Raw genomic sequence first — 14,042 nt, 5'->3', positions numbered from 1 at the left:
TCCTGCTCTCTTTGCCCAAAGGGGATTGTGTTGTGTAAGTATCTACCAGCAGGGCTGAGAGGACCACCGCTACGTCCATCCCCTTCCCCGTCACTAACACTACATTCACTTCATCTGTGACCCAGATCATTGTTTCATCCATGTGTTACTCTGCACCCCTGGGTACTGGGGGAACTGAGGATTCATGTAGTTATTAGTTTATTATTTATTGTACATCAATGATCGGGGGGAAAATGAATCAGTATAGATGGGTTTGTACAACAATATGTCAGGAGGGCTGGCACCAAATCGGAGGCATTACAACTTGTCGAAAAGGCCGGCATAAGACTGGGGGTGATAGGAGTGGAGGAGAGCAGAGTTAGGAGGTGCAGTGGTGGTTGGGTTGTCAGGAGATGCAGCAGAGATGTCGGGGCTGGCCGTACAGCAGAGGTAGAATATGTGGAGCAGTGGTTGGCAGTGCAGGAGGGGCAGCGGGGTCGCTGGCAGCGCAGGAGGGGCAGTGGGGTCACTGGCAGTGCAGGAGGGGCAGCGGGGTCGCTGGCAGTGCAGGAGGGGCAGTGGGGTCTCTGGCAGTGCAGGAGGGGCAGCGGAGTCGCTGGCAGTGCAGGAGGGGCAGCGGGGTCGCTGGCAGTGCAGGAGGGGCAGTGGGGTCGCTGGCAGTGCAGGAGGGGCAGCAGGGTCGCTGGCAGTGCAGGAGGGGCAGCGGGGTCGCTGGCAGTGCAGGAGGGGCAGCGGGGTCGCTGGCAGTGCAGGAGGGGCAGCGGGGTCGCTGGCAGTGCAGGAGGGGCAGCGGGGTCGCTGGCAGTGCAGGAGGGGCAGCGGGGTCGCTGGCAGTGCAGGAGGGGCAACGCTGTCGCTGGCAGTGCAGGAGGGGCAGCGGGGTCGCTGGCAGTGCAGGAGGGGCAGCGGGGTTTCTGGCAGTGCAGGAGGGGCAGCGGGGTTTCTGGCAGTGCAGGAGGGGCAGCGGGGTTTCTGGTAGAGCAGGAGGGGCAGCGGGGTTTCTGGTAGCGCAGGAGGGGCAGCGGGGTTTCTGGTAGCGCAGGAGGGGCAGCGGGGTCCCTGGCAGCGCAGGAGGGGCAGCGGGGTCTCTGGCAGTGCAGGAGGGGCAGCGGGGTTTCTGGTAGCGCAGGAGGGGCAGCGGGGTTTCTGGTAGCGCAGGAGGGGCAGCGGGGTTTCTGGTAGCGCAGGAGGGGCAGCGGGGTCCCTGGCAGCGCAGGAGGGGCAGCGGGGTCTCTGGTAGCGCAGGAGGGGCAGCGGGGTCGCTGGCAGTGCAGGAGGGGCAGCGGGGTCGCTGGCAGTGCAGGAGGGGCAGCGGGGTCGCTGGCAGTGCAGGAGGGGCAGCGGGGTCGCTGGCAGTGCAGGAGGGGCAGCGGGGTCGCTGGCAGTGCAGGAGGGGCAGCGGGGTCGCTGGCAGTGCAGGAGGGGCAGCGGGGTCGCTGGCAGTGCAGGAGGGGCAGCGGGGTTTCTGGCAGTGCAGGAGGGGCAGCGGGGTTTCTGGCAGTGCAGGAGGGGCAGCGGGGTTTCTGGTAGCGCAGGAGGGGCAGCGGGGTCCCTGGCAGCGCAGGAGGGGCAGCGGGGTCTCTGGCAGCGCAGGAGGGGCAGCGGGGTCGCTGGCAGTGCTGGAGGGGCAGCGGGGTTTCTGGTAGCGCAGGAGGGGCAGCGGGGTTTCTGGTAGCGCAGGAGGGGCAGCGGGGTCCCTGGCAGCGCAGGAGGGGCAGCGGGGTCTCTGGCAGCGCAGGAGGGGCAGCGGAGTTGCCGTTACAGCAGAGGTAGTAGATGTGGCGTTGTCCGGTGCCGCAGAGAGGTTGGTAATTCATGTTTTACCCCTTTTGTTCTGCATTCACCATTCTTAATTGCATCTCCATCTCCCACTTTTAGTCCCTGAAGCCCCCGACCGTCCCACCATCTCCACTGCATCGGAGACCTCCGTATATGTGACGTGGATCCCAAGAGCGAACGGCGGCTCCCCAATAACCTCCTTTAAAGTGGAGTATAGGAAGACTGGGAAGGCCTGGATGATGGCTGCAGAGAACATCCCTCCGTCTATGCTGTCCGTGGAGGTCTCTAACCTGGAGCCAGGTATGATGGGAGCTGCCTGTAGCCGTTACCTGGATGGCTGTTATAACCTGCTGAGCATATTGACTCCTCTTGACAGGTGCAGTGTATAAATTCCGAGTTATCGCCATTAATACATATGGGGAGAGCCGGCACAGTACAGTGTCCCGCCCGTACCAAGTGGCCGGATACAGCAGCCGCCTCCCCAACCCCCTGATCGTCGGTCCTCGTATCGACCACACGGAGGCAGTGACGGACTCGGAGATCCTGCTGAAGTGGACGGTGAGCGACTCTCCTCTTCCTCTCTACGCTCCTTATATACCGGACGTCTTACAGTTTTTCTTCTGTTGTTCTCCAGTATATTCCAGCAAACAACAACAACACCCCGATCCAAGGCTTCTACATCTACTACCGGCCCACGGACAGCGACAATGACAGTGACTACAAGAGAGACATGGTGGAAGGTGAGCGCCGGGGCCGGAGGAGGGGAGGGACACAGGCCGGAGGAGGGGGGACACAGGCCGGAGGAGGGGGACAGAGGCCGGAGGAGGGGGACAGAGGCTGGAGGAGGGGTCAGGGGGGGGACAGAGGCTGGAGGAGGGGTCAGGGGGGGAACACAGGCCGGAGGAGGGGGACAGAGGCCGGAGGAGGGGGGACAGAGGCCAGAGGAGGGGGGACACAGGCCGGAGGAGGGGGACAGAGGCCGGAGGAGGGGGACAGAGGCTGGAGGAGGGGTCAGGGGGGGGGACAGAGGCTGGAGGAGGGGTCAGGGGGGGGACACAGGCCGGAGGAGGGGGACAGAGGCCGGAGGAGAGGGGACAGAGGCTGGAGGAGGGGTCAGGGGGGGGACAGAGGCTGGAGGAGGGGGACAGAAGCCGGAGGGGACAGAGGCCAGAGGGGGGGACAGAGTGGGGAGGACAGAGGGGGGGGGCGGCAGAGTCCGGAGGGGGGGACAGAGGCCGGAGGAGGGGGGGCAGAGGCTGGAGGAGGGGTCGGGGGGGCAGAGGCCGGAGGGGGGGGCAGAGGCTGGAGGAGGGGTCAGGGGGGGGCAGAAGCCGGAGGAGGGGGGGACAGAGGCCGGAGGAGGGGGGCAGAGGCCGGAGGGGGGATGCAGAGGCCGGAGGGAGGGGGGACAGAGGCCGGAGGAGGGGGGGACAGAGGCCGGAGGAGGGGGACAGAGGCCGGAGGGGGGATGCAAAGGCCGGAGGGGGGGAAAGAGGGGGGAAGACAGAGGCCGGAGGGGGGGGGCAGAGGCCGGAGGAGGGGGACAGAGGCCGGAGGGGGGATGCAGAGGCCGGAAGACAGAGGCCGGAGGGGGGATGCAGAGGTCGGAGGGAGGGGGACAGAGGCTGGAGGGGGGGAGGCAGAGGCCGGAGGACAGAGACCGGAGTGGGGAGGACAGAGGCCGGAGGGGTCAGAGGCCGGAGGGGGGGACAGAGTGGGGAGGACAGAGGCCGGAGGTAGGGTAACAGAGGCCGGAGGGGAGGACAGGCCGGAGGGAGAAGGAGGGGAGACAGAGGCCGGAGGGAGAAGGAGGGGGGGACAGAGGCCAGAGGGGTAGGACAGAGGCCGGAGGGAGGGGGACAGAGGCCGGAGGGGGGGCCGGAGTGGGGAGGACAGAGGCCAGAGGATGGGGCAGAGGCCGGAGGGGGGGCAGAGGCCGGAGGGGGGGACAGAGTGGGGAGGACAGAGGCCGGAGGGACGGTGATAGAGGCCGGGACAGAGGCCGGAGGGAGAAGGAGGGGAAGGACAGAGGCCGGGGGGGGGGGGGGGGGGGTAGGACAGATGCCAGAGGGGAGTAGGACAGAGGCTGGAGGGGGGAGGACAGAGGGGGGAGGACAGAGGCTGGAGGGGGGGGACAGAGGCCAGAGGGGGGGGGCAGAGGGGGAGGACAGAGGCAGGAGGGGGGGACAGAGGCCAGAGGGGTAGGACAGAGGCCGGAGGGGGGGTAGGACAGAGGTCGGAAGAGGGGACAGAGGCCGGGCGGGGAGGACAGAGGCCGGAGGGAGAAGGACAGAGGCTAGATGGGGGGGGCAGAGGACAGAGGGAGAAGGAGGGGGGGACAGAGGCCAGACGGGGAGGGGGAAAGATGCCAGACTAGAGGGGCGGGGGGGGTGGGTGGTAGGACAGAGGCCAGAGGGGCTGACGGGAATCTTGTATAAGAAACCAGAACTATGATTGTCTAATTACAGGAAACAAAAAGCAACATCAGATCAGTCACCTGCAGCCGGAGACCTCGTACGACATTAAGATGCAGTGCTTCAACGAGCGGGGCGCGAGCGACTACAGCAACGTGATGATCTGCGAGACTAAAGGTGAGCGGCCGCGCCAGGAAACCGCGGGGCCCCAGTGAGAGCGAGGTGATACATTGCTGGGCGACGCCGCCGACACTCTGGGTGCAGGGTGACGTCGCTGACACTCTGGGTGCGGGGTGACGTCGCTGACACTCTGGGTGCGGGGTGACGTTGCTGACACTCTGGGTGCGGGGTGACGTTGCTGACACTCTGGGTGCGGGGTGACGTCGCTGACACTCTGGGTGCGGGGTGACGTCGCTGACACTCTGGGTGCGGGGTGACGTCGCTGACACTCTGGGTGCGGGGTGACGTCGCTGACACTCTGGGTGCGGGGTGACGTCGCTGACTCTCTGGGTGCGGGGTGACGTCGCTGACACTCTGGGTGCGGGGTGACGTCGCTGACGCTCTGGGTGCGGGGTGACGTCGCTGACTCTCTGGGTGCGGGGTGACGTCGCTGACGCTCTGGGTGCGGGGTGACGTCGCCGACGCTCTGGGTGCGGGGTGACGTCGCTGACGCTCTGGGTGCGGGGTGACGTCGCTGACTCTCTGGGTGCGGGGTGACGTCGCTGACGCTCTGGGTGCGGGGTGACTGCACACAGATGCCAGTCTTTGCCCCATTACATTGCAGCCCGCAGGAGTCCCGGAGCCTCGGAGTACCCGGCGCTGCAGCTCAGCACTCCTTCCACCATAGATCGAGGAGGGCAGGGAAGCTCCAGCTCATCCAGCACGCTGGCGCGGAGCGGAGACATGCTCTATGTGATCGTGGGCTGTGTGTTGGGCGGGATGGTTCTGATCCTGATGACCTTCATCGCTATATGTCTCCTGAAACATCGGCAGCAGAGTCTCCTGCACAGTAAGTTATAAAGAACAATCAGAACTTCTATCAGCTGCTCCTAGTATGTTCATTGTAGTAAAAGCTGAGCTCAAATAATGGAGGAAAGTTACTGTACAGAGGACACCGCCCAGACTAGAAATCAGCGCTATGCAGAATAGTGAGTGCAGCTCTGGAGTATAATACAGGATGTAACTCCGGATCAGTAATGTAATGTATGTACACAGTGACTGCACCAGCAGAATAGTGAGTGCAGCTCTGGAGTATAATACAGGATGTAACTCAGGATCAGTAATGTAATGTATGTACACAGTGACTGCACCAGCAGAATAGTGAGTGCAGCTCCGGAGTATAATACAGGATGTAACTCCGGATCAGTAATGTAATGTGTGTACACAGTGACTGCACCAACAGAATAGTGAGAGCAGCTCTGGAGTATAATACAGGATGTAACTCAGGATCAGTACAGGATCAGTAATGTAATGTATATACACAGTGGCTGCACCAGCAGAATAGTGAGTGCAGCTCTGGGGTATAATACAGGAGGTAACTCAGGATCAGTACAGGATTAGTAATGTAATGTATATACACAGTGGCTGCACCAGCAGAATAGTGAGTGCAGCTCTGGAGTATAATACAGGATGTAACTCAGGATCAGTAATGTAATGTATGTACACAGTGGCTGCACCAGCAGAATAGTGAGTGCAGCTCCGGAGTATAATACAGGATGTAACTCCGGATCAGTAATGTAATGTGTGTACACAGTGACTGCACCAACAGAATAGTGAGTGCAGCTCTGGAGTATAATACAGGAGGTAACTCCGGATCAGTAATGTAATGTATGTACACAGTGACTGCACCAGCAGAATAGTGAGTGCAGCTCTGGAGTATAATACAGGATGTAACTCAGGATCAGTAATGTAATGTATGTACACAGTGACTCCACCAGCAGAATAGTGAGTGCAGCTCTGGAGTATAATACAGGAGGTAACTCAGGATCAGTAATGTAATGTATGTACACAGTGACTGCACCAGCAGAATAGTGAGTGCAGCTCTGGAGTATAATACAGGAGGTAACTAAGGATCAGTAATGTAATGTATGTACACAGTGACTGCACCAGCAGAATAGTGAGTGCGGCTCTGGAGTATAATACAGGATGTAACTCCGGATCAGTAATGTAATGTATGTACACAGTGACTGCACCATCAGAATAGTGAGTGCAGCTCTGGAGTATAATACAGGATGTAACTCAGGATCAGTAATGTAATGTATGTACACAGTGACTGCACCATCAGAATAGTGAGTGCAGCTCTGGAGTATAATACAGGATGTAACTCCGGATCAGTAATGTAATGTATGTACACAGTGACTGCACCAGCAGAATAGTGAGTGCGGCTCTGGAGTATAATACAGGATGTAACTCCGGATCAGTAATGTAATGTATATACACAGTGGCTGCACCAGCAGAATAGTGAGTGCAGCTCTGGAGTATAATACAGGAGGTAACTCAGGATCAGTACAGGATCAGTAATGTAATGTATGTACACAGTGACTGCACCAGCAGAATAATGAGTGCAGCTCTGGAGTATAATACAGGATGTAACTCAGGATCAGTGATGTAATGTATGTACACAGTGACTGCACCAGCAGAATAGTGAGTGCAGCTCTGGAGTATAATACAGGATGTAACTCAGGATCAGTAATGTAATGTATGTACACAGTGGCTGCACCAGCAGAATAGTGAGTGCAGCTCTGGAGTATAATACTGATTATTACATACGAACATGTAAACTGTGATCCAGATGATATCATACTTATTCTTGTCGTCCCTGTTGGTCTTTCCTCAGAGTTTGAGCCTCCTGGTTATCTCTATCAAGGGTCAGATCACAATGGACAAATGATTGAATATACCACTTTACCAGGAACAAGTCTCATCAATGGGAACATTCATGGAGGATATATGGGAAATGGGACAATCACCAATGGCTGCCCCCACATGCATCACAGCGTCCATAATGGAGTAAATGGCATCCTAAATGGAGAATTATATGCGACCTGTCCTAATTCTCTAAAGGGAACGTGTCCTGTATATGACCACCTGCCACACAGTATGTCCAATGTACGTTCACCGTAATAATCAGCACCCTGTGTATAATAGCGAGCTCCATATCTGATCATACAGTCCATGACGCCGGGGATATTTTGTATTTCAGGGAGGTGTTATCTATTCTTCTGTACCCCAAACTGACCCGTCCGAGTGTCGAAACTGCAGAAACTGCTGCAACAATAACAGGTCAGTTGCTGAGGCGGCCAGATGTTCTGTCTTGATGCCTTACTTGGCCAGTGCACTACGACGATTACTAATGGGTCAGTATGTCCGCAGCGGGGTCCCCTCCTCCATCCTGTGTGTAGCACATAGGTGACGGTCTCGCTTGTTTCTTGGTTGACATTCTGAGCCTTTACTTACAAGCGGATATTGGATTGGAAATGGGTCGGTTCCGAATTCTTGTTGGGTTGAGTTTGGACTCGCGGGATAGAGCGGTCCTTGTCCCACGGTTGAGGATTTAGGACTGGAGTCAATCGGTCTGGAAAAGGGGTCTCGAGAGTTGCATTGTAGATGTGCTAGCCCAACTTTGAGGGCTTGGGCTGGCATTAGGCAGGGTTCGGGGGATTGTAATTCGGTTTGGAATCGGGGGATTGATGACCACCCATGTTGTCTTCAGATTGAGAACAGCCCAGACACACTTGGTTGACTCCTCGATGATCCATCTTGAGCGCTCTCTGCCCCTCATTATCGCAGCCTGATGACTACATTATATTATTTCTTCTTTTCTCTCAGGTGTTTTAATAAAATCAATGACTCTTACAGCAGCAATGGCGCAGCCAGGGCTCCTTACCAAGAGGAGACCCAAGAAAGCAAACCACTCAGTCCTGTGTCAGCGCCCGTGATCTTTTCATCCGGGGAACCGGAGTATTCACCAGACGCAGAAGTGGATCTGAAAGAGAAGGACGTAGAGGCCCGAGCCCGAGACCCTCTCCAGGACGGGGCACCAGCAATGAAAGCCACCTCTCATGAAGGTGAGGCCACTAAAGACGCCGGGTGGTGTGTCCGTGACTGGTTTGCCCATTGAGAATTTACAGTTCTATGGATTAAGGCAAGGTCACAATTATGTGTAGAATGTAAAGAGCCAAGTGTGAACAGAGCGTAGAGGTCTCCTGGTCGGGTAGAAGACTGTGAGGGACATGTTGATAAAGAGACGCAAAGATTTCAGTATTAGGAAGTGGATGAAGAAGACTTCAGGTCATAGGCAGAGAGATTCTCCTGGTGGAGCTGAGAAGATGCAGAGGATACAAAAACTCTCATGACCAGGCAGAGCAGGCTTCATGGTTGACCATGGAGGAAACAAGAGTGATGTTCTGTAGATAAAGGTGATGGTTAAAGGGGTTGTCCACTACTCAGAAAACCCCCTATTAAATGCTTAATAAGGGGGGAGTACATGGTGGAGGATAGCAGACTAGGACATGGTAGAGTAGTAGAGGATGGAGGAGTATGAGGACATGTTGGAGGATAGAAGATGATGATATGGAAGAGTAGTAGAGGATTGAGGAGGATAAGGACATGGTGGAGGATAGGTTATGAGGATGTGAGAGAGTAGTAGAGGATGGAGATTGACAAGGATATGGGAGAGTAGTAAAGGACTGAGGAGGAAATGGTGGAGGATAGAAGATGAGGATATGGGAGAGTATTAGATGAGGACGAGGACATGGTGAAAAATAGACTAGTACATGGGAGATTAGTAGAGGACTGAGGAGGACGAGGACATAGTGGAGGATAGAAGACTAGGACATGGGAGAGTAGTAGAGGATGGAGGAGTATGAGGACATGTTGGAGGATAGAAGATGATGATATGGGAGAGTAGTAAAGGACTGAGGAGGAAATGGTGGAGGATAGAAGATGAGGATATGGGAAAGTATTAGATGAGGATGAGGACATGGTGAAAAATAGACTAGTACATGGGAGATTAGTAGAAGATGGAGGAGCACAAGGACATGGGAGAGTAGTAGAGGACTGAGGAGAATGAGGACATGGTGGAGGATAGAAGACTAGGACATGGGAGAGTAGTAGAGGATGGAGGAGTATGAGGACATGTTGGAGGATAGAAGATGATGATATGGAAGAGTAGTAGAGGACTGAGGAGGACAAGGACATGGTGGAGGATAGGAGATGAGGATGTGAGAGAGTAGTAGAGGATGGAGATTGACAAGGATATGGGAGAGTAGTAGAGGACTGAGGAGGAAATGGTGGAGGATAGAATATGAGGATATGGGAGAGTATTAGATGAGGATGAGGACATGGTGAAAAATAGACTAGTACATGGGAGATTAGTAGAGGATGGAGGAGGACAAGGATATGGGAGAGTAGTAGAGGACTGAGGAGGACGAGGACATGGTGGAGGATAGAAGACTAGGACATGGGAGAGTAGTAGAGGATGGAGGAGGATAAGGATATGGGAGAGTAGTAGAGGACTGAAGAGGATGAGGACATGGTGGAGGATAGAAGACTAGGACATGGGAGAGTAGTAGAGGATGGAGGACGACAAGGATATGGGAGAGTAGTAGAGGACTGAAGAGGAAATGGTGGAGGATAGAATATGAGGATATGGGAGAGTATTAGATGAGGATGAGGACATGGTGAAAAATAGACTAGTACATGGGAGATTAGTAGAGGATGGAGGAGGACAAGGATATGGGAGAGTAGTAGAGGACTGAGGAGGACGAGGACATGGTGGAGGATAGAAGACTAGGACATGGGAGAGTAGTAGAGGATGGAGGAGGACAAGGATATGGGAGAGTAGTAGAGGACTGAGGAGGACGAGGACATGGTGGAGGATAGAAGACTAGGACATGGGAGAGTAGTAGAGGATGGAGGAGGACAAGGATATGGGAGAGTAGTAGAGGACTGAGGAGGACGAGGACATGGTGGAGGATAGAAGACTAGGACATGGGAGAGTAGTAGAGGATGGAGGAGGACAAGGATATGGGAGAGTAGTAGAGGACTGAGGAGGAAATGGTGGATGATAGAAGATGAGGATATGGGAGAGTATTAGATGAGGACGAGGACATGGTGGAGGATAGAAGACTAAGACATGGGAGAGTAGTAGAGGATGGAGGAGGACAAGGATATGGGAGAGTAGTAGTGGGTGAGGAAATGATGGGGAGAGTAGTAGAGGATGGAGAAGGACATGGTTATGGCTGAATAAAACCCATGCTTGCCTGACATTCTCAGGTGACGGTTGCTCCAGTATAAAAGAAGATGGCGGCTTCACATCACCGACTCCTATTGTCCTAAGTTCCTGTGATGAAAACCAGACCTGGACGTTAGACGGCTCCACCGGCCGCCAGCAGCTGCCGACAGCAGAAGCATGAACCAGAGACCAGGACTGCACTTTCCTCTTCAGACCAGCAGCACACGACTGTGGACGACGACTTCACGCATTACAACGTAACGCAGTCGTGCTTTGGGTCCACGGGGACAAGTACATCACCTGTGCCGACATCGTCCCACCTGTCCCCGGGGGCACACGAGATTCACTATTTATATCCAGTGCCGATATGGCTGCTCTGCTCACTACAACAGAAATGTCTAAAAGCAGCTGATGCATTGGTAGGACCCTCAATCGTGTCTCCGTGACACACGCCAGGCCGGTATACGCACTGTGTAGGAAAGCCTAGTCTACCGTATACAGAAAACATACCCCTGGTGACCTGTGGGAGAAATAATCATGACGGACAGAACCGAATTGGACATTGTACTTTTTGCATATGGCGTCCCGATCTGTCCCGTGACTTTTGGTACAACCAATCATGGCAGATAATGGCGGTTTAGAGTTGGTTTTAGCTGTGCAGGTGGCGCGGTGTCGTTACTCGGCCTGTAAATATAGTAAGATGGTGGCCAGGGGCGGACAGGCGTGGATGGCGGAGAGAAGCACTTTAGTCCTTGCTCTGTCCGTGTTATATGTGATTAAATTATATAAAGATATTATTTAATATTACTTATGCACTAATTGACCGTTCTAATAATCAGTAACGACCTAGTCCTGTACAGTCGTGTAAGAAGACGACACTCGGCAACTATCTATTTTTTTTCCCTGTATTTTGACAAGGGGGGAAGGTGGGGGTGAAGCAAAATATAGGTCACCCACGATGTGGCGCAGCGACGGCCGGTCACATCAGCGAGCTGCAATGAAGGCCCTGAGAAGTGAGATGTATGTATGTTTGTAGGGTCGGATCCGTAGCATTGTCTGTGTGATGTATTAACGCGCCGCCTCTCATTGTAAATCGTGGTGGCAGCCATTGTGCTGGGCCAACTGTCTATCCTCGCTGGCCAGGGTGGAAGGTGGAGGGCCACGTCCTCCTCTCTGGTTCGGCGATGGCAGCAGATACAGAGGAACTAGAAAGTAATCGTCTACGTACCTTCCACAGTCCTCTGCAAGAGACAGGACTAAATAAAAGCCTTTCTATTTCACTTCCCCCCCCCCGTGTGACACTCAGAAGGGCTTCGGTGGGTGAGATGTTTGGGTTGCCTCATGTTGTAGTAGATCTGTTCAGGGCTTCCTGGGAGTGAGGTGGGTTTCTGTCTTTGCTTCCTGGTGGGCCCCATTGTGCGGCTTAATACCAGACTCACCTATGTGGGTGCAATGAGCGCACAGGTTGGCGGTAATACTGAGGCGATGGCTGCAAACGGCCGAGCAAACAGTTCCACCTATCTCAGCTTCCTGCATCTTTGAGGCGCACCCTAGATTTCTAATTCACTTAATATCTAAACATTGTGATTTTGGTTGGAGTTTGGGGGACTGTTCCTGCTCTGTTCGGCAGACATCGCCTCTGATCCTCCATCCCGGGAGGGAGTCCGTGCTCGGAGCAAATCGCTTCGTCCATAATTACTGACATCTGTACGTCTCCGGCTGATGGGGGGCACGACTGCCTTCCACGTGTCTGCTCTGTATGTGGAAACCAGCTGCACCCGTGTCCCTGACAATAATGGGAGTACCTGCATTTAGGACCTGTGATTCCTCTAGATATCTTTTTATTTTTGCACGTTTTCCCGCAGACTGGCCCCGGCCCCCTTCCTTCCCTCAGAGATGACCCCCTGTTCAGCCACGAGACGTTCTCTCGGTGCAGCTCCTGTCCGGCTGCGGTGTAATTTATTATAATGGCGCTGTTCTAAGTGTCGCGTATTATTTATGCCAGGAGTGCGATGAGCCTGGCAGATGCTAATGGTTATTATATCGGTATATATATAGGAGGACGTCGGCCGTAGCCAAGACACAATGAGACTTGTAGATCGCGTTATGTTCAGGTGTCATGGAGGCTTCTTAATAACCCGGTGCAGCGGTATTATACATGCGCCACTATTCACGTAACGCCACGGAGCTCATGAAGGATTTTATTATTCAGACTGGATCTGGCATGGAAAAAGTGCATCCGGCCCCCCCAAGAGAAACCCCACCGTGCCCATTGCAGTGGGGCTTATTCACACAAGGCAAACTTTGACTCCAAAAAAAAGTTTGCAAAACTTTCTTACACGGCTCACATTAAACTTATTCGGGGTCCATAGAAACCCAGCTTTGTCTGGAATACTTTCTGCATCATTTTCATAGTTTTTATGATCTCTGTGTCCATCACACGACCAAGACAGCAAGCAGAGATCTTAAACAGCAATGAACTGATACAAGAAGTATATATATCGTTACGGCGGCTGATTGATGCATTCAGTCTGCGCGAGTGGCTGTCTCGCTGCATCTTATGTCACTCGGCCCATCTGGGACCTGTAGTCCCCCCACGCTGCGTCCCATCCTCCATGTGCCCATAGTGCAGCACTTTCCGGGACTGTACAGGTTTATGTCCATTCCCCGTGTATATACTCTTGACGTACTTGATCTACGCCGCGATCCGTGGAGACCGCCCGGGCCGCGGGACCTCCGCTCACAATTTGCTGCCTTGTTCTTAGTTTTAATTATAAAGTATAAAGTGTTATTTCTTATCATAGAAAAAAAAAATGACTTTATTTTCCTAAGAAAGAAGCTGAATTATTCTGTAGTCGTTTGTACAGAACTGTTGTAGGATTTTGTGTTTTTCGGGGGTTTTTTTTTTGTTTTGTTTTATTGTAATATAATGTTATTAAAAAGACAGATGCCTAATATACGAGCCGGGCGCCTGGTGTGGTCATTTAATGTAGCTGCGAGTGCCGACAAGGTGCTGGAAATCTCAGGAACACACTGCGACGACACCCGACATGTAAACCATTCACTGGCAGCAAGCAGAGGTGTGGAAAATGGGAAAGAACCGAAAGAAAGTATGAGAAAGCTGCCGAATTCTGCATTAGAAGAAGTCGTGACAATATACTGCAACTTTCCAATCTTTCTATGTCCGAGATCTCTGCTTGCAAACAAAGAAGAGATATATATATATATATATATATATATATATATATATATAGATATATATATATATATAGATATATATATATATATATATATTTTTTTTTTTTTTTTTTTTTACTTCCATTCACAGATGGAAAATAACAGAGGAAAAAAGATTTGTAGGAGCCAAAGTCCGGTGTCCACATCAGTAGTCTGCGGCCACCGGACCAGGGCAATGCGTCCTCCCCAGCTGGCACGGGAATGCCGGCGACGTGGAAACCTCGTGGTGACCAATGCCTCCATGACAGCTCGCGAGATTTGGTCTTATAGGTGCCGTGACATCGCGGGGGGCCTGGTCATCATAAGTGGCGCTCGGGAAGCGCTGACGTCAGATCTTAAAGGGCTTTTCCAGTTTTAGGTGCAAAGTTTTTATTGCG

At 53.7% G+C, this 14,042-nt stretch overlaps 1 protein-coding gene across 5 annotated transcripts in view; it reads left to right on the top strand.

The window, feature by feature from the left end:
• CDON (cell adhesion associated, oncogene regulated) overlaps positions 1–11,222 on the top strand; it is a 150,967-nt gene extending 139,745 nt beyond the window's left edge. For 4 of the 5 annotated variants that reach the window (XM_073657338.1, XM_073657337.1, XM_073657336.1 and 1 more), the window contains 9 exons: positions 1,879–2,079; positions 2,156–2,337; positions 2,414–2,519; positions 4,248–4,370; positions 4,978–5,202; positions 7,030–7,301; positions 7,396–7,475; positions 8,022–8,260; positions 10,470–11,222. In XM_073657338.1, the coding sequence (XP_073513439.1) occupies positions 1,879–2,079; positions 2,156–2,337; positions 2,414–2,519; positions 4,248–4,370; positions 4,978–5,202; positions 7,030–7,301; positions 7,396–7,475; positions 8,022–8,260; positions 10,470–10,609 (1,568 nt within the window). In that variant the 3' untranslated portion in view covers positions 10,610–11,222. The remainder of the gene's footprint in view (positions 1–1,878; positions 2,080–2,155; positions 2,338–2,413; positions 2,520–4,247; positions 4,371–4,977; positions 5,203–7,029; positions 7,302–7,395; positions 7,476–8,021; positions 8,261–10,469) is intronic. The other variant, XM_073657340.1, reaches the window with a different exon arrangement.
• Positions 11,223–14,042: the final 2,820 nt, after the last annotated feature.

Source organism: Phyllobates terribilis, unplaced genomic scaffold, assembly GCF_046119375.1.
Source record: "Phyllobates terribilis strain yellow unplaced genomic scaffold, ASM4611937v1 Scaffold_12__6_contigs__length_324123572, whole genome shotgun sequence".
Lineage (NCBI taxonomy): Eukaryota > Metazoa > Chordata > Amphibia > Anura > Dendrobatidae > Phyllobates > Phyllobates terribilis.
Note: the sequence above shows the minus strand (reverse complement) of the source record. Positions and strands in the feature narration are given on the sequence as shown.